Source organism: Podarcis pityusensis (assembly GCF_964106645.2).
Source record: "Podarcis pityusensis genome assembly, chromosome: 4".
NCBI lineage: Eukaryota > Metazoa > Chordata > Lepidosauria > Squamata > Lacertidae > Podarcis > Podarcis pityusensis.
This window is the reverse complement of record NC_138027.1, coordinates 76,120,101-76,146,887: the sequence shown is the minus strand read 5'-3', so window position 1 is coordinate 76,146,887 and position 26,787 is coordinate 76,120,101. Positions and strand designations below refer to the sequence as shown.

At 43.3% G+C, this 26,787-nt stretch overlaps 1 protein-coding gene across 4 annotated transcripts in view; it reads right to left on the bottom strand.

Annotated features, from left to right (window-relative positions):
* MAP4K4 (mitogen-activated protein kinase kinase kinase kinase 4) overlaps window positions 1-26,787 on the bottom strand; it is a 137,714-nt gene that overhangs the window by 65,538 nt on the left and 45,389 nt on the right. For all 4 annotated transcript variants that reach the window (XM_081003346.1, XM_081003347.1, XM_081003348.1 and 1 more), the window contains exon 3: window positions 11,113-11,169. In XM_081003346.1, coding sequence (XP_080859472.1) covers window positions 11,113-11,169 — 57 coding nt within the window. The remainder of the gene's footprint in view (window positions 1-11,112; window positions 11,170-26,787) is intronic.

The following is a 26,787-nucleotide window of genomic DNA, read 5'->3' as shown; positions in this document are numbered from 1 at the left end:
GGGAAATATGGCTTTGTTTTTTGCAGTCTTCAGATGAGGACTAGACCATGTGAAAAACGAACATAAGATTTTAGCTGCAGTTCATTCATTTTCAGCTTTGTATTCGTGTTATAAAAAAGTGCACCTAGACACACCATTGCAGCACCCATAACCTAGGTTTAAGGTGCCATTTAGCTCCTAGCTTTCATAGCGGGTGGAGCTGTGGTCTAAACCACAGAGCCTAGGGCTTGCCGATCAGAAGGTCAGCGGTTCAAATCCCCGCGACGGGGTGAGCTCCTGTTGCTCAGTCCCTGCTCCTGCCAACCTAGCAGTTCGAAAGCACGTCAAAGTGCAAGTAGATAAATAGCTACCACTCCGGCGGGAAGGTAAACGGCGTTTCCATGTGCTGCTCTGGTTTGCCAGAAGCGGCTTAGTCATGCTGGCCACATGACCCGGAAGCTGTCTGCAGACAAGCACCGGCTCCTCAGCCTATAGAGCGAGATGAGCGCCACAACCACAGAGTCATTCACGACGAACGGTCAGGGGTCCCTTTACCTTTTCCTTTTTCATATCTCAGTTTCTAGCACTGCCTGGAGCCTGTGTTATGTAGCACCTCACAGTCCAGTTAATAAAAATTACATCATTTATATAGTATACTGTGGTACCTTGGGTTAAGAACTTAATTCGTTCTGGAGGTCCGTTCTTAACCTGAAACTGTTCTTAACCTGAGGTACCACTTTAGCTAATGGGGCCTCCTGCTGCCGCTGCGCCGCCGGAGCATGATTTCTGTTCTCATCCTGAAGCAAAGTTCTTAACCCGAGGTACTATTTCTGGGTTAGCGAAGTCTGTAACCTGAAGCATCTGTAACCCGAGGTACCACTGTACTGTATGAGCTTCTGATATGGGTTAGATGGTAAGGATGGTTTGAGGCAGACACCCCTCCAACTTGCCCAAGGCTGAATTAACAACTGAGGTGGCTTCACAGCTCACCCATTCAATAATTATACCATACTGCTCTCAAGCTGGAGTCATGAGAGTATCAGGGGACCAAGTCCAGCAAAAGATCAGGGGTTGTTGTGGTGGTTTTTAAAAAAAATACATTTGTATTCCTCCCTTCCTCCAAAAAGCTAGATGGCATACACTCAACACCTTTCTTATATTCACAAAGCATCCTTAGAGCTGAGAGAGATGAAAGAGGGTAATTGGCCCAAGTTCACCCAGCGAGATTCAAGGCTGTTCCTTCTAGAGGAGTCACATTACCAGCCGGCAAAGGATGCTTTGGGGGAGGAAGGAAGTTTGAGCACATTTGTGTACTCTTTTGGGTATGAGGAAATTAGGTCAAAGGAAGAATGATTTCCTGAGATATGAGAAAGTGGTGACTAAGGATATGACGTGCTCCCACTAACTCATCACCTTGCATTATAAGAAGAGAGAGTACTTCACAATAGGATTTATTTATTTATTGGACTATCTAAAAAGTGCACCCCCCTCACTTTAAAATAAAGCTTATACCCGAAATCCCGAAACAGAAGTAAATATATTCTTAAAGAAGGCTAATGCAGAGAATGATACAACACTAATTCTAGGACCACAGGGTAAAGGAAATAATTCTCAGGGGAGGTGAGGGCTTAAATGTCTAAAAGTAGCTTCTTTGTGCTTCCTGTGCATAGGTTCCCATAGCTACAGTTTCTACATAAAAGGAAAGCATTGGGCTTGTTTCTTTTAGGGGAGGAAAGAATCTACCTCTTGCCATTTCAGCTACAATGCTCCAAAGACATCTTGGCTTAAACTGAATGCTACTGTTGGTACAAGGGCAAAGGCAGTAAACAACAGCTTAAATCTGGAAGTCAATGGAAATTTCTCCCTCTAGTGAAACATAAAAATATACAGAGAACATGTAGAGTTGCCATGGAGGAAGGAGAGAATCACTCCCAATAATGTGAAAGCATTTACCCTTTTGCCTTTAAAAAAGAAAATACCACAACCTCCCCTACTCAGAAAACAAGCAAACAAAAAAAACCATTCGGTTTTGGGGGGGAAACACAAAAAGGTGACTAGGACATTATACATATTATTCAATTTCCCATGCCTGAATAGGCAAGTGCTGCTGCCTTTAAACAAACAAAAAGTTGACTGAATTTCAGGGAAATGAAGTTTTTTGCTTATTCAAAGCAGTAGGAATATTTTCCTCCTTCCTTATCTTTCAAAAAAGCTACAGTTAAGCATCTGCCTGCAGCTTCATTTAAGGCTTAGTTTTTTACCTATGGGGACAAAGGACTCTTATAAACTCTTATGTGTGCACGAGTGTGTGTTTGGGGCGGGGAGTTGTGCAAATACGTTTCCAGTGCTGCCTTACAAAGAGTAACTCTGTACAGCTACTGCTGTGACCTACAGTTGCTCATTAAAGGCTCAATGCTGCCCTGATTCAACATTCCTTGGAACTTGACAGAAAACTTTCAAAGGCTCATTTTCATCCATAGGGAAGTTTGGAATAGACTGCAGCAGCTGAGAGAGATTAATAGGTTTCAGCTGAGGTTAGAGCCCAGTGCGTTCTCTCTTCCCTCTTCACTTCCCAAGTCTGAGAAGGCTCACCCATTCAGTGGCAATCACAATATTATGCATTCTTAAGGTGTAGCAGTGTTTGCCTTCATCAGCAAAAACCTGTGAAGTGAAATGCCATGACAATTTCCATACTAACCTCTTTATTATTACGTCATGCGCTTTTGTTTGCCACAGCCTTCCTCATCTGATTCGCTTAGCACTGTTGCCTACAAAAGCTTAACACTTCAATAAGCCACGATTTGAAATGTTTCTATTCCCCCCCCCCCGCTGTGACGTAGTTAAGAGAAGTGGTCCTTACATTTCAAGAGGAAAGCCAGTTTTTAAAGTTGTACTGGAAAGGAATGCAGCTTTAGCTGAAGAGCCAGGAAAGTATTAGCAGATTTCAGTGATGGTAGAAAGTCGATTCCTTTCGCACCTTTGCCTCCAGACTAAGTAACTTTTGAAAAACATAATAATTACTTGAGGCAGGCATAGCTGTGTACAGTTGTACCTCCGCTTACGTATCCCTCCTCTTACGTAAACTTCGGGATACGTAAGTGGCAAACCCAGAAGTAAATTTCTGGGTTTTTGCTGCTCACGCATGCGCAGAAGTGGTCCCTCAAGTTGTAGAAACCTTGGGGTCCGACCGGAGCTCCGGAATGGATCCCGTCCGCAACCGGAGGTAGCACGGTATACTGTATAAGGAAAGTTTACTGTTGATAGCCAGTGACTCCAAAGTACACAATTAAGTGAGTCTTAAGTGTCAGCTCACAATTCATTCGCCACAAGCAAAACTGTTCACATAGCTGAGACAGACGGACCACACACACAGTGTTCACATGGCACAATAAACCATAGTTGCCTGCCATGAACATGCAATATGGCTCCTACTTCACTCCTAGCACAAGTGGCAACACAAACCATGACCCCTGGCTTAGCAGTATGTCCATAACAGAGAATGTGGTTTGTTTTGCTCCAAGCAGCAAACCACGATACATTATAAACTTTTAACCACTATTTGTTGTGATGTGGAAACTGGGCCAACGTACTCAATTCCATCAGATGTTGTGTACAACCTATGTTGTACACAGAAGCCTCTTTCACTCACTCCCATGACCCCTCACTGCACATTAATGCAAATAGAATACATAATGCTGCCATGTGAATCAACACTTTAGTCACAGCCACGATTCATGGACAGCTCAGATGGTAGTGCATGAAATTCTTAATATCTCAGGGTTTAAGCCCCACATTGGGCAACAGAGTCTCATGGTCCCTTCCAACTCTACAAGTCTATGATTCCATCTGGCAATTTCTGGGCTTTTGTCAGGAATACTAATTCCATGCGTGAGCCTAACAGTTCTTTCAATGGTTGAATAGGGCTTCCGTTGATATAATCGGGGATTGTGCCCTGAAAACACCAAACTCCCAACCTTCAATAAGAGCCAATATATAACCCTCCACTGTTGTAAAAATAAACTGGAAAAACACTGCATACACTGAAGACTCAGACAAGGTGAGCCTATGAAATTTTTCTACAGGTATTTTATCATCTTTTCCCGCTCCACAGACTTCAGTTTCAAATCCCTGCAGCAAGTGTCTGCAGCAGAATCACGTTCCTCCAACCTTTCATAATTTTGTGGCCAGAAACTGTTACCATAAAGCACCAATGCTGCAGCAAGCAAAGGCTTTAGCAGCTCAGCCAGCTGCTTGTGGCTGGAAAGCCAGACAGGATGTTTGTGACTGTTGCCATGGTAACATAGGGGCAGTCCATTCTGTACTGAGCACCGGATGTTAGCTCAGTGTGTGTGTGTGTCATATGACCCGTACTGGATGTACTTGGGAGGAGTTTCTCCTTGCTGTTGTTGAGTGCAGACATGTTTCTCTGTACTGATGTAAGAGGCAGAAATAAATGATGTAAATAGTTTTCTGTCTGCTTCTTTCCCCTCCCTGGGGACACCAAAGGGGAGAGAGGAAGAACGGTGTGTTCCTCTCATACATCTGAGAAGAATCGCCGGACCTCGCCTGCTTATCAGCAGAGGTTGGGAGACGCGGGGAGGTCGACAGGAATATCTGCCGGTGCCTGCTTGTGGCACATTCCTCTGACCCAGGCAGAATTCCAACAGTGGCAGCCTTCGGATGGTTGCGATTCATCGGACATCTGCATGAGAGGCTGGTGGATTGTCCTCCTCTGCTCCAAGGAGGGAGAAAAGCGTCTGAAAGCAGCCAGAGGCTCCACAGACGGCTGGTGGAAAGAAGAAGTGTTTTCCAGAGCAACAAAGTTCAAGGTATGCTGTATTTCGGGCTAAAAGTGTGAACGCAGGAAGATTAATTCCCTGGTTCACGGAGCTGCGTTTCAAAGAAAACAAAAGCTCCGGAGGAAGAGGCCTGCAGCTTGGAAGCTCAGCCTGCATTCCACAAATTTTTGTGGTAGATAAGATGTCCTATTGAAATGCATTGTTGCTAGGTAACGGAAAGTTACTGGCAAAGGGGCTGGACTGTGAGTGTAAGCCTGGGAAAGCGAAACAAAACCAGAGAATGTTTTGGCTACAAGGTTTACGAGCTCTTGGAAGGGACTTTTCAATAGCAGCCGGAGTTTAGCTGCCAGGTGCAAAGAGCGTAAACAACTTGCAGTTTGCTGCGTGAGAAAGGAAAAAAACGACTGTTGGATTGTACAGTTTGTCTGAGAGTGTGGGCTGGAAAGTAAGAGAGGCTTGGCTTCAAGATGGATGCCAAGAAAGGAGCTTTGCCTTGCCCACACCCCTTAACCAATGACAATTATTCATCTTGGTCTGTAAAGATGAAGGCCCTGCTGCAGAATCAGAGGCTTTTTGATGTAATTGAAAACCCCATCCCTGCAGCACCAACCGGAGGTTGGGAATCACAGAATGTAAGGGCCAGGACTGCTATAATTCTGTGTGTCTCAGATGATCAGTTGGTGCATGTTCAGCATTTAGAAAATGCGAAAGAGGTTTGGGACACGCTGCGTACAACGCATCAGAGAGATGCTGGTTCTTCAGCGTTGCTGTATTTTGAGAAATTGACCAATCTGAGACTTGCGCCTGATGGAGATGTTCAAGCGCACCTGACAGAAATGAAGTTTCTGCGTCAACAGATGGTGGAACGCAATTTCCGTCTTCAGGAGGAAGTGTTTTGCTTCATGATGATAAACAGCCTTAGCCGCACCTACAAGGTTGTTGCCAGTCAGCTTGGTTCCCTACCGGCCGCGCAGCTGACCGCGGAGAGAGTTTGTGCTGTGGTCCTGAATGAACACGACAGACTTGCTGCACTGGAAGAAAAAGACAGGGGGAGGGAAGAACAGAGTTCTAATTCCCCCACTGCTGATGCTACTGGAGAGCATGGTGTAGCATTGAGTGCTGTCCGATGCTACAATTGTGGACAGACTGGGCATCTACAGTGAAACTGTAAGAAGCCGCGCCAGTCAAGAGGAGCAAAGAGCAGCTCTACGAAGCCTCAGGCGTCAGGCAAAAGCCGTACCAAGTGCCAGGTGAAACCTGCAAAGGCTATGATGGCGAAAGGAACCACGCCAGATGTTGGGAACTCGTTCATAATTGACACGGGCGCAACGGTTCACATGTGCCCGCACAGAGGACTATTTTCGACGTTGAAGAAGCAAAGCTTCACTGTGAAACAGGCCAACGGTCAGGAGCTGGAAGCAACCGGAATTGGGACTGTGTATCTTGAGAGTCTGAACTTGACTATAAGCAATGTTTACCTGGTTCCAGAACTGAGATTTAATCTGCTGAGCGTGTCGCAGATTGCAAAGAAAGGACTGAAACTGTCCTATGATGCTAAAAGCTGCAAGATCTACAAAGATGGAGAACTGTTTCTTACTGCCAAAGAGAAAGATGGACTGTATTTGTTGACTTTTGATCAAAGTGATTACATGAAATGTAATTCCTCTGTTTCTAACGAAATCTCTCTTGCAGGCGTGACCAGTGTGAGCACCAGGAAGGTGACGAAAAAGGTCGACAGAGCATTTCAGCGGGTGTATGCTGATGTGATTGGTCCTCTAGAACCATCTAGAGGCGGTGCAAAATATTACCTTGTGTGTGTGGATTGTTTCACTAATTATTCTTGGGTTTATATGATGGAGAAACCGCAAGAAACTTTAGAAAAGTTTCAGGAGTTTTGTGACAAGGTTAAAAAAATGCATGATGCTAACATTGATTGTCTTTTCACAGATGAGAAGCAAATTTTTCTGTTACAGAAGTTTCAGAAGTTCCTGGATGGAAAAGGGATAGACCACAAAGTTGCAGTCTCGCAAGAAGCGTGGAACAGGGGGGTCTGTGTAAAAGTGAACAAAGAATTGCAAAAGGGGATGCATGCGCAATTGCTGAGTTCACATTTGCCACATGAATATTGGGCTGAATCGCTAGCGTCCTATCTTCATGTGTGGCTGAGAAAAGTCTCAACAGAGTTGGGATGTTCTCCTTTTGAGAAGCTGTTCAATAGAAAACCTTCTGTTGCCTATTTTAAGGTTTTCGGGTCTCATGTGAGAACAGAAGCTCCAGGTGGAGTAAAGAATGCCAGAGGCATTTTTGTGGGTTATGAAAAGGGTCTCTACAGAGTAATTTTGTCTGAATCTGGTCAGGTGATTCTCACAAAGTTCCTAGAGAGTGCTCCAGAGCAAGAGCGGGTTGTAGTACAGACATTTCCCACAGGAAACGATGATGATGATGATGATGAGTTTGATCTTATTGAGTTCAGTAGTACTGATGATGACAGTGATAGCTCAGAGAGTTCAGTTGTCACAGTCATTGAGAGGAAATCTCACACAATGGATAGACCTTCACAGGTGAAGGAGGAACCACTGATTGCTACTGGTTCTCAACAGAGTCCAAAGGTTGAACCAGTGAGCACAGAGGATCAGAACCTCATGCATAGGTCTGAGAGAGCAACGAAGGGTGTACCACCCAAGAGGTATTCAAAGGAGTTTGCTAACCTTGCATATGTTGCTATTGTAAACGACCAAGGACAGATTGAAGCTGTGTCTGAGTCAGAGACAAAGGCACAACAGAGAGGTGTTAACCGAGGTAATGCGAAGTCACACAACCAGAGAGGTACATTGGTTAAACCAGTGGCGGGTAGTTCCAAGGGTGGAACTGAAACAACAGGGGAATGTTATAAATATAACAACTGTTTGTTTTCTTCTCTGGATGACGCTTTGCTCGCAGCACACATTGATACTTTAGGGGGAGTATGTTACCATAAAGCACCAATGCTGCAGCAAGCAAAGGCTTTAGCAGCTCAGCCAGCTGCTTGTGGCTGGAAAGCCAGACAGGATGTTTGTGACTGTTGCCATGGTAACATAGGGGCAGTCCATTCTGTACTGAGCACCGGATGTTAGCTCAGTGTGTGTGTGTGTCATATGACCCGTACTGGATGTACTTGGGAGGAGTTTCTCCTTGCTGTTGTTGAGTGCAGACATGTTTCTCTGTACTGATGTAAGAGGCAGAAATAAATGATGTAAATAGTTTTCTGTCTGCTTCTTTCCCCTCCCTGGGGACACCAAAGGGGAGAGAGGAAGAACGGTGTGTTCCTCTCATACATCTGAGAAGAATCGCCGGACCTCGCCTGCTTATCAGCAGAGGTTGGGAGACGCGGGGAGGTCGACAGGAATATCTGCCGGTGCCTGCTTGTGGCACATTCCTCTGACCCAGGCAGAATTCCAACAAGCACTCACAGGTAGTATTTAAATAAGTTATTAGCAGTTTAATTCTGCTTGTCATTTACCTCCAACAAATCCAAGTCTGATTGATTTACTAGAGTAGATAAAAATACACTTTGCATATACTAGAGATTTAGACATGGATACGACTCCTGTTCTCAACTTATGCAAGAACAACAACAGCCTGCATCAAAAAACATTATTAACGTAATCCATTTGGACGGTTCAGCCCAAATAAAAGTTATGCTGAACAGACAACCACAAAAGTCACAACAAAATTAAATGAGTGGCACAACATGGGAACATTTGGAGAAAACCCAAACCATGATCCTTCAACAGCAAGAAGTCTTCATTATCTATACTGAAATGAAAGAGGCATATTATATTGATTTTCATGCAGCATCAAGCCAAGCACTGACAACCAAGATTAAGCAATATTGCTTAATAAAGTCACACCTGAATTTAATGGATCATGCAGGGAGCGGGACAAGCAATGCTGGCCTGTAAGCTGACCAACAGCAGGTAGTTCTTTCAAAAGGATATTCATTTAACTAAGATGTCCCCACATCTGCTAGGGAAAGATAAGTGTTGCAATCTGTTTTTACATGTGCAGTTTCAAATTCACATTATTTGAACAAATGTCATATTTTAATAGTTTCTGCACCATCATTACTTTTAAATTTGGTGTCGGCTTCTTCCTCTTAAAGACAGGTGTTTCATCGTATTACTAGGAACTGTGACTTTAAAGCGTTTTCCTTTTTAAAAGTATCCAGATAAATTAAAATATTTTACAGTGGCTCGATTTCTCACTTTCACGCCACCCAGAACCTTTTACACAGCCTGGAGGCAGAAATTCCAGCTGCACAATAATATGTATTTGTTTCAAACTATGACTTTATAAAATTAACACCAAGCATCTTCCACAAAGTGTCCTGACCAACATGTTGGTTTTAAGAGTGAATCACTCCCTAAGAGGTAGGGAGGATCATTCTCTGCAAGTAGCCTGACAGCAGAATACTATTGTTCCAAAACTTGAACCCTGTTACCTGTTACTTCTGTTTCAGTGTATCTGAAGAAGTGTGCTTGCACACGAAAGCTCATACCAAGAACTAACTTAGTTGGTCTTAAAGGTGCTACTGGAAGGATTTTTTTATTTTGACTATGGCAGACCAACACGGCTACCTATCTGGAACCTGTTACCTGCAGGAAGAGACTAAAGAATATATCCTCTGCTGGCGCCACCCAGTGTATCTACTTCTGCCTGTCTATGAAGGAAAACTGTTAAAAAGCCGTATGGCTCCATGGTCAGATGCCCTACTGGCAGGAAATGGTTTTCTTAATTCATGCATTGATATATTTAACCATCTACTTTCTGAAGAATGTCTTGCCCCTACATTAATTACAATTACTTTAATCGTGAGTCTTCTTATGACAGACTTCAAGCAAGTTGTCATTGCACATTAATTCCCTCTATATGGGAAGAACGCACTGTTCTTTTTTAAAAAAACAAAAAACAAAACACCCCACATTAAACCACGTTTGGCAAACTCTAGCCTTGTTCTGCTGGTAAAAAAAGTGAGGTAAAGGTACCCCTGCCCGTACGGGCCAGTCTTGACAGACTCTAGGGTTGTGCGCTCATCTCACTCTATAGGCCGGGAGCCAGCGCTGTCCGCGGACACTTCCGGGTCACGTGGCCAGCGTGACAAGCTGCATCTGGCGAGCCAGCACGGCACACGGAATGCCGTTTACCTTCCCGCTAGTAAGCGGTCCCTATTTATCTACTTGCACCCGAGGGTGCTTTCGAACTGCTAGGTTGGCAGGCGCTGGGACCGAAAGACGGGAGCGCACCCCGGCGTGGGGATTCGAACCGCCGACCTTTCGATCGGCAAGTCCTAGGCGCTGAGGCTTTAACCCACAGAGCCACCCGCGCTGTTCTGCTGGTATACAGATATTATACAGAGAATGACTGAGTTCCTATACTTGGAGGAAGCAGCCTTTGCTTGCTGCCTTATGTTTGGTTTTTGTTTTTGTTTTTAAAAAAAGTATTGTTAACCCAGATGCTTAGTCTTGCCGGGTCTTCAGTTGCATGAGCAAACACACACATAACAAAAAACTGGATGTCAAATTCAGAATGAAACAATATTCTGGATGAAGCCTCGGGGGGGGGGGGGAGAGAGAGATTCTCTAAAATTGCCACCCAGAATAGCTAAATAATTCCGCCAATTAAAATACCTTCTCTGTGAAAAACAAGAAAAGAAGCTTTCATATTGCCGAGTGATTTATATAAATAAATAGGTATTGGAACAGTAGGCTGTTTGGTCCAAAATGATTTTGCACTGCTGAGCTAATAAAACACAGTCAATGAATAAATCTTGCCTGGTTGTAAAATGCAGAATTAACCATTCAGAATTAACCTTCCATTTGATGTTTAAAATATTACTTCTAGATGAAAAACTGGTCTATTTTTTTAATGCCTTTGACTAAAGCTATTAAAGATAAGGGTTTAACTACAGGTGTATATTTTTATCTCTCTGGTTGGGTTAATTTCTCCCCGTTCTCATATGAAGCTGAATCCCCCTGAGTCCATTACAACTACTGCTTTACACTGCTGAATTCTGCCAACAATCTGCTCAACATTTTAGCAGATGTTTCTGCGTTTAAAGGCCTTTGGGATCTTTATTGGGTCCATTTCCTTTCCAACCTAAAAAGGGTATAGGTTTATTGTGATGACGCCGACATTATCAGATGAGTGCGTGTTTCTTTCCATTTTGGCCCTAATCCAGAGATCTGCATGCATGCTGTTGTGAAGATCTCTCTCCTCCTGAAGAGATTAAGGGTTCAGGGTTGAATAAATTCCTTTTATGCTTTCCTTAAGAATGGGGTGATGACTCTGAACTTACCTCAGTAACATCCATAACCTTGATAGCTGCAAGCTGGCCTGTCTTGACATGTCGACCCTAAGAAAAGAAGAAAGAACCATTAGCCATTCCATTCATGCGTGAAATAAAAGACAACAGAAAAGTTATTCCATTTCCCACAGAATTGCCTTCCCATTAACTCCTCCATTACATTATTATTATTATTATTATTATTATTATTATACCCCATCCATCTGGCTGGGCCACTCTGGGCGGTTTACAGCATATATAAAAAATTGTAAAACATCAGACATTAAAAATATCCCGATACTGAGCTGCCTTCAGATGTCTTCTAAAAGTCAGATAGTTAGAAACAGACATCTGATGGAAGGGTGTTCCACCAGGCAGGTGCCACTACTGAGAAGGCCCTCTGCCTGGTTCCCTGTAACCTCACATCTCGCAGTGTGGTAACTGCCAAAAGGCCCTCGGAGCTGGACCTCAGTATAAAAATGTGCACACAACAAAAAGCTGCATCTTATAACTAGGAGATAATAGTTTTAAAATACTTAAGAGATAAAAACAAATCATTTACTTTTTACATTATGTAGCACTAGTATTCTTGTAAGCTACCTTTTCCTATGCTAACTCTCTACAGACATGTCTGTATATAGATATACAGACATGTCTCACTATCCGAACGTGATACGTTCTCAGCAAACCGCTTGTCAGTTAAGTGTTCACATAACAAGTCAAGAATTTCCACTGATTCCTGTGGGGAAATTTCTAATGGGTTCTTGACCACAGAATTTTGATCCCAAAAGGATGGGGAAACCCTCTGAAACCTTTCAACGGCAAAGAAGGAAGGGGAACAGTCTCCCTCGGGAGGTTGTAGACTCTCCTTCCTTGGAGGCTTTTCAGTAGAGGTTGGATGGCCATCTCTCATGGATGCTTCAGCTGAGATTCCTGCATTTCAGGGGGTTGGACTAGACCCTTGGGTACCTTCCAACTCTATGATTCTATGAAATGCTCTCTTGTCTGACCTCTCTCCCCTTCCTTCCTTCCTTCCTTCCTTCCCTCCCTCACTCTCACCCACCCACCACAGTTTCTTATGAAACAGGTGCCATGGACCAGCAAAACACAAAAAATAATAATTGTTCAAGGCTGTTTATTTGTTTGCAGTACAGTGGTACCTCGGGTTAAGAATTTAATTCGTTCTGGAGGTCCATTCTTAACCTGAAACTGTTTTTAACCTGAGGTACCACTTTAGCTAATGGGGCCTCCCACTGCTGCCATGCCGCCGGAGCACGATTTCTGTTCTCATCCTGAAGCAAAGTTCTTAACCCAAGGTACTATTTCTGGGTTAGCAGAGTCTGTAACCTGAAGTGTCTGTAACCCAAGGTACCACTGTACTAAATGCACGTCCAGCTGTTTCGGATGTCTGAATCTGTGGTGTGTGTACAGCAAAGTTTGGATACCTGTATTTTCATATAATGAGTGTTTGGATAGTGGGACCTGCATGCATAACTCCCTTTGTTAAACTCTTACTTTGTGAAGGTCTGATGATTAGATACAAACAAACAAATCCAAATCTACCCTTGGCAACCCGAGAAATTACAGTGATTCATGTGCGGTGTGTCACACACATATGTAATGCACCACAAACACACCCACACAACCCTCCCTTTCCAATGCAACTGCAGTGTAACAAGACCAGCTTACAACAATAAAATCCAACAGTAGTAGGATGAAAATTAAGATAGGCTCAGCAGATAAAATCGTTTTACAGATGAAGGATTGTTGCATAAAAGTAATAAGAAAAAATGTTTCACAATGAGAGGCATCTCACAGGTAAAGATGTTCCACAATCTGTGTATGACCAGAGAGAAAATTCTTTCTGTCATCAGAACCAATCATTCCTGAGCCATAGGGCCTTCCCAATAGATCTTAGGGAGCAGGTCATCAAAAATGTGTTCAAAATATGCAAAAGCTTTTTTCCAGAACCCAAATGACAATGGGAGAGTTCACATACAGCTCTTTACCTCTCATCAGATGGCAATGTAAGGTAAGATCATATTTCAGCTGTGAATTATCAAGTAAGCTGTCCAGCCATTCAATACTGAGTTATGTACATGCATGTCAGAATTAACCTCATCTGGTAAAGTTCTAAAGCTAGACCACAGAAAAAGGAAACGGAAATAGGAGGGGATTTGATAAGACAGAAGTCTGCCCACCCCTGTTCTGGAACTGAGCAAACAAGCGCTTTATTAAAAATTGCACTAAGAGATTACTAGAAACTGAAGTTATTAGCCTTCAGTGAGTCCACCTCTGATCCTGCTAACCTCAGATTCCGCATCCTAAAAAGTAAAACAATGTTCTTTGAAGCTATGCAATTTGGACCACAAAGCCTATGTTTAACATCATGCAGGTCAAATTTGGCCTACCAGACCAACGTGGGGAAGCCACACCCACCCACTCCACATATGAAGACACACTCGGCTGATGGGAAGTTGCTCAAAGAGGGGAATGTGGTTTCCTTTCCATGGAAACTGCTTGTTTCTACCAGCACTGCTCTTTGATGTCGTTCCACATGGAACCTCTCAACCTGAAATGTCCTGCAAGGTTGAAAGGACTGGTGCCAGGAGAGGCTTTGCGAACTTCCCTGCACTCTGCCTGCCACTGCCGCCATGTTATATCTACAACCATGAGGAATGGCACCAGCAGCTAATGTCCAAAGGTAAGGGGCTATTGCCTTCACGCCTTCTTGAAAGGCTTGCCAGAAGCATCTGATTGGCCAATAAGAGAAATTGAACAGAATGAACTTATTTGTCTCATCCAAAAGGGTGGTGTTCTTTTAATTGTGTGTGTGTGTGTGTGTGTGTGTGTGCGCGCGCGCGCGCAAGTGTAAAAGCCTCATTTCAGGCTTTAGAATGGTAGCTATGGGCTACAGAATGAATTGCTTTCAAGGGCTGTGGAACCTTCAAGCAGTGAATCAAACTTGCCCTTGATAATAGATTATCTGCTCTTGCCACCACATCAACACACTTTCAATACATCAGTAAAACTCTTCTCGTTCTCTTTCAGTGGGGGGAAAAGACTTGATAAAGCAAATCCAAGCACTGTAACCTCTGCTCACTGAGTAATTTAGTTCTATAATCACTCCAGAGCTCTTCTTCATCTCGTTACAGGAAATAAAGCAACAGTCTATATAAGATGAAGAGTGACTCATGCCCCTCCCACAATCTTACTACGAGTTGAAGGGGGGGTGCACCGAAGGAGCGGGAGAGAGAGAAATGCAGAATTAAAGAAAAGATTAAATGAAGAGCACAAAGCAGAGTCAGGTGAGGTAAAGGCCGACTTAGAAAGGAACTACTTGTTTCTTTCATTATTTACTTGCACTGTCCATTCTGCAAACATTCCCCATTTAAATGCATCATTTGTGCTTTTTAAAAAAAAGAATGCATACATGCAGAGGGAGAAGAAACAGAAACACCTTGGAAAAGCAAAGAGCAAACTAAGTATTTACCGTATTTTTCGCCCTATAGGACGCACTTTTTCCCCTCCAAAAATGAAGGGGAAATGTGTGTGCGTCCTATGGGGCGAATGCAGGCTTTCGCTGAAGCCTGGAGAGCGAGAGGGGTCGGTGCGCACCGACCCCTCTCGCTCTCCAGGCTTCGCGGACCTCTCCGCAAGCAGCGGGAGCGCTCCCACTGCTTGCGGAGAGTTGCCTGCATGCCGAAGCCTGCGCGCGCTGAGATCAGCGCGTCCAGGCTTCGCGGACCTCTCCGCAAGCAGCGGGAGCCAGCGCTGGGCTCCCACGGCTTGCAGAGAGCTGCCTGTTTGGGGGCTGGGGTCGGGGGAAGCTCGGGCCTCCCCCGCCCCAGCCCCGCACCTGGGGGGGGGAATAATTTTTTCCCCTTTATTTCCCCCCCAAAAAACTAGGTGCGCCTTATGGGACGGTGCGTCCTATAGGGCGAAAAATACGGTAATGATAGGAATCTGTTCACAGCATATGCGCAAGATATAGCTTTCCTCATATTCACGCCCTTTCGGAAGATTAGAATCTGCAATCGTTCTTCCTTGTGAGGAACAGAGTCATGACCCAGCAGCTTCAAAAGATTCCTGCTGCTCCAAAACTCTGTTTTCTACAAAGCAGCGAAGTACACTTAAACTAATAATTCATTCTGCTGCTCCTAAGGATAGGATGTGAAAAGAGTTTGGATTTACTAGCCCCCAGGCCCTTGGGGAGAGTTATGTCAAGCTGTGGGATGGGAAAAGAAGACTGTGGGAAGTGCAGAATTCCCACTGTCCCAAGCCAAACATAGCACTCAAAACCTTATTTTAAAGGCAATTCAATTTATGGTACACCATAAATGTATGCAATACTTAAAGATCTTGGGACTTGGGCAAGAAACTGATCACAGCTTATACAGTGTCAACACAGAACAGGCACTGAAACGTTTCAGCTATATTTAAAGCATACACGACTCCCAAAATATTCTCCTGTCAAACAAGCTATTCTCTCTGTTTTCCAAGAGACAGGTTATCAGGAAAGTGACTGCTGCATCTTTTGTTTTTGTTTTCAACACATGCTCTTACGACTTGCATTTGTGGAAATAGTTTTGTAGGTTAACAAGAATTGCTGCAGAAGTTCCTCGTATTGCTTGCATTTCTTTCTGTCTCTTTATCCGAGGTGGGTAACCTCTGGCTCTCCAGATAATGAAGAACCATAACTCCCATCATTCCTGACCATGGGCCATGCTAGCTAGAGCTGATTGGGAGATGTTGCCCAACAACCTACGGAGGTCCACAGGTTCCCTACTACTAAACTATATACCGGGACTGTGTATAAAGAACGCACATAGTAATTACAGTGCAGTACAGCCATACCTCAGAAGTTGAACGGAATCCGTTCTGGAAGTCCATTTGACTTCCAAAATGTTCGGGAACCAAGGCGCGGCTTCCGATTGGCTGCAGGAAGCTCCTGCAGCCAACTGCAGCCGCGGACATTCGCAAACCGGAAAAATCACTTCCAGGTTTGCGGCGTTCGGGAGCCAAAACGTTCGTCTCGCAAGGCGTTCGACTTCCACGGTATGACTGTATTTCCTGTCACTTCAATTAATTATTTCCAGAAGATCTCAAGCTCTGTAAATACTTGTATCTGGACCAGAATAAGCTGTGCAAATCAAACAGAATATGTGAAGATCTTTGCTTTCCTTGGTACAGAGTCAGAATAGGCCCAAAATACCTGCTTCACTGTTCCTTTGGGGAAGATGCTCTAAAAGAAACAGCCACAGACAACAGACCAGGAAGCCCAACATAAACTGATGCTTAGAAGAAGACAGAAATTTCATTCAGAGATTGAGGCTCAATCGTACCACAGAGTAGATACTATTCAGTTCCAATCGTAACAAGATTTTAAAACAATACAAAAACTAGGAGCATTTGGCAGCTAGGTTAGGGAAAGAAAAGCCACTAGTAACTCATGGGTGTCGCATTGACCAAGCGAATGGTGAATGAGGAACATCCAAGCACTCAAACAAAGTCTTATAACTGGATCTCATTGCATTGCTTCTATAAAGCAATGGCCAGAATTAGATTTTTCCATGATGCTACTTGCTCAAGTAGATTCTGTTATGTGGAATTCTACAAGCCTTAGGCAAAATGTAAGTTGTGTGTTACTAACATTACTAGGGATACTAAATTAAGAAAGCAACTTGCCTCCGGGCAAATTACTGCATTATACAGGATTGCTGTCATCGCTGGGCTCCTCTCTGACGCTCTCCCCAATATGCACAGTGTGCATTAGCTGCATCTTTCATCACCCAAGTAAACCTCCCCAAGTTGTTGGTTTTATTGTGGGGGTAACAAATCAAGCCTTTCCCAGCCGGCAATTCTTCAAACTGACCTTCCTATCATCCATACCATGAAGAAGCGAGTAAGGACAGTGAATCACGGGGATGTAGAGTAAGCGGAGACATACAGACTATGCTCCCATACTAGCTTTCCTCCCCAGTGCTTATACTACTCTGTGGTCCCTCATCCATCCCTGAGAATCCAAGTGCATTCTCCTTTTTTTAAGGTGTGTCATTCCATCCACCCCACCCCTCCCCCAAATTGGTTCACAGCAATTTTTAGATAATTTCAATTATAATCCAGTATGACCCAGCTGCCTATTCCTGCATTGCAGGGTATTGGACTCGGTGATCCTCAGGGTCCCTTCTAATTCTACAATTTCTATTATTTGAATTGCTGAATCAGTGGTCCCTACTGTGGCTGAAGATCCGCATATTGGAATCAAAATGTTGCGATTCCAAAATGGGCTACATATCATGAAATTATATTGTGATAATATAGCATTAGCAAACACACACAGAGAGAGAGAGAGGCCACTTGTTCAATTGTGTGTTGATGGGCAGCATCCAGAGATATGCACAAAGTAGTCTCAGAACAGCCCAACTTCACACTTTAAAAAACACACCACAGGCTACAAATAATCCACAGGTCACTCTTAAAGAATCAAGGTCTTGAGAAGCTTGTGCTTTGGCACATTTAGCACACAAAAGCTTGAAGTCATCACTGGGTGATTTAAAAAAATATGTTTATTCCAAAAGACACAGAAGATCGATAGAAGGATCTTGTGTTTTATGTGCAATGCAAACAAAGGGAAACACTTTCATCCAACAATTGAAGCTAAGGCAGAAAAATATACATGGCCGAACAGCTGTTATGGGGAACACTTGTCATGTGGATAAGCTTCTTAAAGAAAACAAAAACAAACCCAATTTCTGTTGTTTACAGAATCAACTCTTGAAAAAGTTAGCAGTAAAAAAATCCAGAAATCAAGACTGTGGGACTTTAGTGAGAGAAGGTTCTGTTTCTGCTTCCTGAGGATGAGCTACCTTAACTGCTTTGTGGCTATCATGTTTTATCTTTTCCTCTTATTCTGCTTCAAGTTGGATGTGAGCTAGATATATTATCACCAGGTGTCTTTATTGTGAACTGTGGAGGGAATTTTTTTAATGTGGGTATAATATTACATTATTGGTGTTTGATACTGTTAACAAAATTATTGTTGTGTTTTATGCTCTTTTAAACTTACGATATATTTTTCAATTAACTGTAACTGTTGATTTCATAGAAATGTAGAATTGGAAGGGACCACGAGGGTCCTCTAGTCCAACACCCTGCAATGCAGGCATCTTTTACTATTGTATCATAATAATGGTCATTTCTATACAAATCAGTGCTCGAAACTCCGATTGTTCTAGGCGCATTTTGCGACAGGGAATTTCATTTGCGTGAGCGGTTTCTGAGCTATGGGCACAGTAGTGCACCTAAGATTTCAGATTAAAATTGAAGAGTGGAAGGAAAGGAGGACCTTTTTCTGCCTCCCCACTTCCAGCTACTCTCTGAAGACTAGAGAAAGAACACAGTGGACTTAATTCGTCCTGGGGGTCCACACTTACCCTGAAAAGTCTGCATCCGGAGGCACCGTTTCTGCGCACGCGCAAAGCAAAACCCAGAAGTATACATTTCCAGGTTTGCCACGTTAGTAACTTGAAATTACAGTACCCAAAGCTAACATAACCCGAGGTACCACTGTATTAAGGGGGTAGGCAGGGGAAGGACTAGAAAAATGAACATAATATTTTTGCTGCAGTTCATTCATTTTCAGCTTTGTATTCTTGCTATAAAAAAGCACGTCTAGACATTCTGTTGGTGTGCCCATAACCTTGGTTTAAGGTTTCATTTAGGGTTGGACTAGATGACTCTTGGGACTGCTTCCAATTCTACAATTCTATGATTCTTTTGTTATGAATTATGGTTATTTACCTGCATGCATGTGTGCGATAGGCCAAGTTATTTATTCACCAGAGTGAGAGAGGAGAGAGACACTCTAGAATGCAAAAGTGTTAAGTATTATTATCCCAGCACATCACACCTGAAGTAGCTTACAAAGGAATACCTCTGTGATGGGAAGTTTATTCTGAGGCGAAACGTTAGTTCTGTCTTTGTGGAGAAACAGAACTCTTAACAGTGATGCTAAAGGCTTCTACAAGCCTCTCTTTACCAATTCATACCCCTGGCTTGTCTTTCTATCCTCACCAGTCTATTTGGGCCTCACAGAGGAGCAGCTGGAAGGCAAACACCCACAATTGCTGGCCTTAGACGCTAGGAAGCCCCTACCATTTTCCCTTGCCTATTCAAAGCCTCTGCAAACAAGCCTCAAGAAAATGCAGAACTGCCAGTTTTCCTTGCTAAAAAATCATCCCAAGGCTCTGTGCATTCAGGAACACTAGGCTGTTCAGAGAAAAGCTGTATTCCCTGGATGAAAGCCTGTGCCAGAGTTCTACAGAATCAGAAAAAGGGGGTCTTTTTTTTTCCTTTACCCAGTGAAAGCAGAGCAAAGTGCGCATGCACACCAGGAGACCTCAAATATCCTACTGTTGTTATGAGGCAGGAGTCATCGCTGCTGCCAGACAGAGATTGGACGATGCAACAGCATTCTAATGAGACCATGCACACAGTCCAGCAAAAAGAAAGAAACCCGGCTCATGTGACCTGCCGCGGTCTGTGACGGATCCCACTGAATGCACAGGCAGTGAGTGAAAGCTGGCCATTGCCGACTTGCAAGGAACAAGCAGGGAAATCGCACATCTGGGGGTCTGGAAGATAACAACTGTACGTATTCTTGGCTAAATCCATTCAAAGCCCTCAAGCAGCAGCTTCTCACGCACTACTCCCATAGGAAGACCGTGTGAGTGTGTGTCACAACCAAACACAGATACAATCAATCAGGACGAAAACAAGCAGAGATACATAAATTCAGAGACACAAGTCAAGCTATTCATCAAAAGAAAGATATTGTGGAGGAGGGAGAGAAAATGAAACTAATTTCTGGACAGCATTCCCGATTTGCCTCTTTCTTGCATGCTGCTTTTGTGCTTTAGTAAAGTTGGAGATTTGGGGAGAGCGGGGGGCTGTCTTACTGAACCCTCCCCTAAACAGGCATCAGTTAGTTAGAGTCACTGCTTCTGCCCCTTGAAAAGTTATCATAAAATAACAATGCCTGTGGTGTACAGTGGTACCTCGGGTTACATACACTTCAGGTTACAAACGCTTCAGGTTACAGACTCCACTAACCCAGAAATAGTACCTTGGGTTAAGAACTTTGCTTCAGGATGAGAACAGAAATCGTGCTCCGGCAGCGCAGCGGCAGCAGGAGGCCCCATTAGCTAAAGTGGTGCTTCAGGTTAAGAAGAGTTTCAGGTTAAGAACGGACCTCCAGAATGAATTAAGTACTTAACCTGAGGTACCACTGTATAAAGTTCTTGAAAGCTGCCTAAAATGCCATTTAAAATAGACAAAGGAGGAAGGGCTGCACTGTGTTTTCACAGGGACAGGGGAAAGTATGTTTCTACACACAGAGATATGAATCTCCAGATTTGGTATTAGTTAATCCAGATATAAATGTGCTTCCTAAACTTCTACTAACTAAAGTAAGAATTAAACTTATGGCAAACTTATGTAGTGTAACTTCAGAAGCAATTTTCCTCTGAAATAATGTGAAGGATAATAAAAAGAAGCAATGGGTGAGGAACAGGCTCCATTTAAAAAATAATAATCACTGGCTCATTGGGAGTGTAAGTGGGGATCTCCTCCACTGTGTCTATGTCGTACAATAATTTATTCTCTAGTTGTAGTCACATGAATGGAGAAACATTCCCAAGGCAGAACAAAAGGCCTTTTCTAGGAAGTCTACAAGGAGGCCTTTAAGAATTTAAGAACATACAAAGCATCGCTCCATTTAGTCTTGAAACTGTGGCATCAAATTTTAAGAAAGATCTGTCATGCAACAAAGTTACCACTTCCACTTAAAAAGCATTTTATGCCTCAAATAACCCTGGTTGGGAGTAAAAACGTCAACCCTACATCTAAACCTATGTAAGTTCGCATTTTCCAACACTAACTCATTTTTTTCTGTATATAGCTCAGAATCAGCTAATGTTCCATTGTGCCTTGGGGGAAAGTTCAGTACCAGTTCAAGTCTGTATACAGAAATCTCAGTAATGTTGCCAATATACTGTACCTACTTGATACCTTTTGGGTCACAGAAACAATTTTTATGAAATGTTGCTTGAATTCAAAAGTTGGGAGCATCATGCCATCATGTTATGCAGGGGTTGGCAAACTAAGGTCCGCGGGCCGGAGCATGTCCCAAATTGCCTTCAGGATCCGGCCCGTGGACTATTCGTGGATCGACATGGGGATTCTGTTAGTTCAGGCTGCACCATTTTTTCCCCGTGCCATTCCATTCCCAACACACACACACCGCGGCAGCGGCGCCTCCTCCCTCCTCCTGGCTTCTCCCTGCCCTGCCTAGAGAAGGAAGGGGGCTGGGCTGAGCTGGCACAGCGCCATTTTAAGCAGCACCTCTACGGAGCCAGCCCTTTCGCGCCACTCATCTTCCTCCAGCGCCCTGGTGCTCTTGTGGGCCAGAGAATGGAGCGGACGAGCTCGCTCTGCCTACCCACGAGAATCAGCAGCGGCGGTGGTGGTGGCGGCGGCAGCCCCAGGGAAGGTAAGCGCAGCGGCTGGGGCTGGGGAGGACTACTTGCCCCCCTCGCCTCTTCTTCTTCTTCCGGCCCACCACAAGGTCTGAGGGACAGTGGACCCCTTATGTTATGTGACCGTACACAGCAAAATTTACATACACAATATAACCCAATTCAAATCATCCTAACCCTTACAACCAGCATTTGAAATTCACGGGTATTGACCACTTGCAACCAAGTCAAGATGCCTGGTGCTTGACATCTCCACCATCTGGAGTTGCATGCCTGCAAATCCTTGGATTTTGATTGTTTCACACACCAGCAACACATCCTTTAGAATTATATCAGTAACATAGGAGCCAGCTCCTAGCAGCCATGGAGGTTTCACCGCCCCCCCCCCAAATATAATACCTGAGCGCGCGCGCGCACACACACACACACACACACACACACGTTGAGGGGCATTGCCATTCAAATAGTGTGCATGCATCTTGTCATATGATTATGTAGGGCAGGGCTTACCTGCTCCCGCCCCCAATATTTTATTGAAGTTGGCACCCCAATTAGTTATATTTTATCTGCACCAGAATGAGTTTCAGGAACCAAAAAAAAAATTTAAAAATATGAATTTCGAGACATCTGGCCCCAAAATGGCAACTAGGCATTCTGTTTTGGCAGCTGCAACCCTGATTTAAGGAGCCTTTTGGCTCCTACTTTATGTGTCTCAGTTTCTAACGTTGCTTACAACTATTCATTGGAAAGATAGTCCTGGAACTTGGAATAAAACATTTTAAGAAATAAAAATGGGACCTGAAACTTTTTCCAAAATAATAGTGCCAACTGATTTAGAAGTTAGAGGGAAGTGAAAAGAGAAAGCCTAAAAGACTTGACCTTCTCCTCACATCCAAGAGAGGGTGTGTGCATGTTCCTGATGTTGTGAGGGATGCTGGAGCCACAGTTCTTTTTCCAGGGTGTGCAAAGCGAAGGCACACTTACGTTCATGCTTCCTCTCTCAACCTTCTCCAAAACATATAAGCATGGTGCTAAATATCACCCCAGGAACAATGTGCTTGAGAGAATTTAGGCAAACTTTTAACTACCACTGAAAGCCACGGATCTTAGCTACACAATTCTCCATGTACTTAGCTCTTCTGTAGCAACAGATGATATTCTGGATTGCAGTCAGTCCCTCTCAAAGCAGGCAATATATTCAAACAATAGCCTTGTGCTTCTTTTTCTACACAGCAAGTGCCATGGCTCATTAAATTCACAAGATTATATTTTCAATAGCACAGTCATTTCCAGGGGAAGAATACCTAATTTCTGGGTAAATGGCAGATTGTACCATTTTGTCACAAATAAAGTTAAGGGTGTGTATGTATGTGTGTGTATCAAGTTCAAGAAATCAGATTCATATATGAACTCTGTCACTAGAAACTACTTGGAAGCAACTTCATGGCCACAGTGTTTTTGGCCACACAATACTCTCTTAATCCAGGTACTTGAACTCATGTGCTTGAAGCTGCCAAAGGCTCGTAGGGATCCATTTAAGAAAAGAACATGTGGAGCTATATGCACATTGTCGGCTGTTTAAGTCCAGTTGCTTCTTCACAAACATGTTCATAACAAATTGGATTTTTTTTAATGGCTTTTACAGGTGAAAGGCACATTCATAGGGGGGGAAACCCCAGATAACTTCAAAATGATGTAAATTAGGAGGCAGATAATTTTATATCAAATGTACACACTTGTCAAAACAGGCAAGTAATTGTACTTTTGTTGCTCATCTGGAAAGACAGAAAAGGCGTCATTCTTAAGGTGACCAACATATAAAAGCAAAACACAACCGAAAACACCTTTCCCGCCTAAACTGGAAGCCAATCAAGTAGAGCTGCATTAAAGCAAGCTGCAACTTTTTATTGCGGGGGGGGGGGGGGACGGTTTGCAAGCCTGCCTATACAACATGACTAATGAGAATTAAGATCTGTCTCTAGGTTGTCCAAGGAAAACACCTTTCTGTAAATACAAGGCTGGTTTGTGTGTTCTCTCACACACATATGTGATTAACTTGAAGGTACAGTGGTACCTCGGGTTACAAATGCTTCGGGTTACGAACTCCGCTAAGCCGGAAGTAGTACGTTGCGAACTTTGCCCCAGGATGAGAACGGAAATTGTGCGCCAGCAGCACGGGAGCAGTGGGAGGAGCCATTAGCGAAAGCACGTCTCAGGTTAAGAACGGTTTTGGGTTAAAAACGGACCTCCAGAAAGAATTAAGTTTGTAACCTGAGGTCCCACTGTACATGGGGAAAGCAGGTATGAATGTAATTTAAAAAACTATAATATTCTTCTGACCTTATAAGAGGATTTAATTCCCTCCTTCCTTCCTTCCTTCCTTCTAAAAAGGTCTTCCTAGCGGCTAATTCATATACTGTACAACAAGAATTCAAATCACAGATACAAAGAAACAACCCCCAAATATATTATTTACTTATTATTAACTTATATGTTGCTTAACTGCCAGGATCGATTATAAGGAGTTGACAAGAATATAAAATAGGCAACAGAACAATGTCATTGAAACATCAAAATAAGCTTCCACAATTAAAATGTGGAAAGAAGCCCAATTAAAACAGCACAGCAATTATATCTTCTGTTTGCTTAGCTCCAGTTAACATCCTGGCAGCAGTGTTATCTTGGTTTATCTGCAAGGCTGCTATATAGTACAGAGCGGATATAGTACCGTGGCTAATCAGACAGTATAATTTAAAAGTTATCTAGAGTTACTAGCAACAAGTAACTGAAGCTATTAATTTCAAACAGACTGCAGCTAGACAGTGCTCCCCGAATTATAACATACAGCCTGAGAAACATATGTATTCCCTACTTACTAAATAAATTTCCAGATGGAAGTAGAAATTGTTTCAAAAACAGACAGACACCTTGCTTGAGGCAAGTTTCTTCTGAGCTGCGAACCTTGTTGGCATGGAATGTGCCTCCAGGGAGTGAGGTTGGACTGCTATGTTAGCAGCACCAAACTGACCTCCCCGGGATACAAGTCTGGGAGGTGTGTATGGAGGTCCTGGGTGCCCAGACAACAAGACCCCCTTCTCAGCCTTGTTGATATGGTCCAAAGGAAAACAGAACACTATGTTTGGCACCAGCTGAGCTACAGAGGTTGCCAGAAGGTGGCATACGAGGCACCATCCAACCATCTTAAGAGACTCCAGTCTGGATTTAGGGTTTAGGCAGCAGCAGTTTAGGGTCAGATTTTTCCTTCTCCTAGATAGGTTACCCTCCCAGGTTGATGAGCCCCATCTGCCCCTCACATCCCTCTCCAGTACAGGAAGAAACCACCTTCTTAACTCTTGGACCAGTACTGATGAATCTACGTGCCATCTGGCTTTAAAATGTTTCTTTATACTAAGCAAAATTTTCAATCCTCACCCTACAGAGAACACTCCAAATGTAGTGGAAGAAACATCCCAGTTTAATTCTCCCCACCCCCCCCCCATCTCTCCCTACCTCCTTCCCTCTCTCTCACATTACCCAAACCTTCACATGAGAAATCATTGCCAAACTGCATTCATACTATAAAACTGTAAACTAAGAGACAAGATTTATTGGAGGGGGACACACAACTAAGGGCGAGACCACATACATGCCTCATAAAACAGCCGTTTCTGAAGTACACCAGAGCACGGCCAATTAAAAATATTTCAATTAGAAAGGGTAAATTGATAACAAAGCCGGATTGGATGCATTGTTTAACGTGAAACCAGACTGAATTTAGTGTTTCACATTTAGCCGTTGGCCAGGTTCAAATCAGGAGTACATCCAGTCTCAAAAGACCAAGCAAGCATGGTCATAAAACATGTATTATTATTCTCCTCTGTCATGAGCTCTTCGGTATCATAATCCAAGTAAGGTCATCTTCTTCACAAAACCTTTCCATGCATGCAATCAGGAGTTTTTAAAAGCTTGCATTAATTGTTTAGAAAAAGGTACATCTATTTAATCAAATTAAGTTCTGCCTATCTAAGTATCTATTTAAACAGCTGTATGGGAAGGGGAAAAACTGCCTATGGCCTATATCTGTAAACTGCAAAACTCAAGTAAATTGTAAGACAACTCCCTATCCCTGGCGATGCCCTACCCAAAATGTGAACTCGCTCAGAAGTCTACATAAAAACATTAAGTATCAGCAGACAGCAATATTTGAAAGACTTGGCTTGAATCCAGAACTCTGCTTGGGGGCAGAGAGGAGGAATTCTACACTGAATGTTTGTTCCATGTTGAAATCAAATAAGCCACTGATCCAGGATGACTCTTAACCATTGAGCAATACCTTCCAGCTCGTCACAGGAATACCTGCAAAAGGTGTGTTACAGAGTCATCCACCCACACAATACTTTCGCTTCCATCTCCAAATCTCCTGAACGGACTCTTGGGCTAGGGTACTGTTTAGGAGGTTTTGTTGCTATTATTTATATTATTATTTTTTGCATCTTTACTTTTAGGTATTATTACTTACGTAGGGGTGTTGTTTTTTACAATTTGGTTGTATACTTTGTGATGTGTTTTATTTAGTGTTTATGACTACTTTTCTTACACTTGTGATTATGTAAATAGTTTCATGTTGCAAGTCACTGCGAGCGTGGTTTTAACTATAGAAAGGCAGCGTGCAAATAAAATGATTGGGGGGGGGGAGATGAGTGATGGAGATGAATCAGCTAAAGAGCCTGATTCAGGGTAGGGATCAAGGAGTCCTCTTCCTTCTCTTCTGCTTACAGGATCCTGCTATTAAAAGAGGTAGACCAAAACCTACACGGGTGTGTGCTCAATTTCACGGAATATTTGACCAATGTAAAAAAATAACAATCTCAAACTACAAACAAAGACAGGTTTATGAAAAGTTACTACAGCAATTTGGAAAGGTAAAAATGGGTAAAGGAAGAGCTATTAACTGTTTTCTTCAAGAGCAGTGTTTACTCAAAAACCTTTAGATTGAAAATGAGCAACTACACATTAACTGTTTCTGTTAAGAAGCCATCACATGTTTTAATATGTTTTTATCTTCCTTTTAGGGATGCGGGTGACACTGTGGGTTAAACCACAGAGCCTAGGACTTGCCGATCAGAAGGTCGGCAGTTCAAATCCCCGC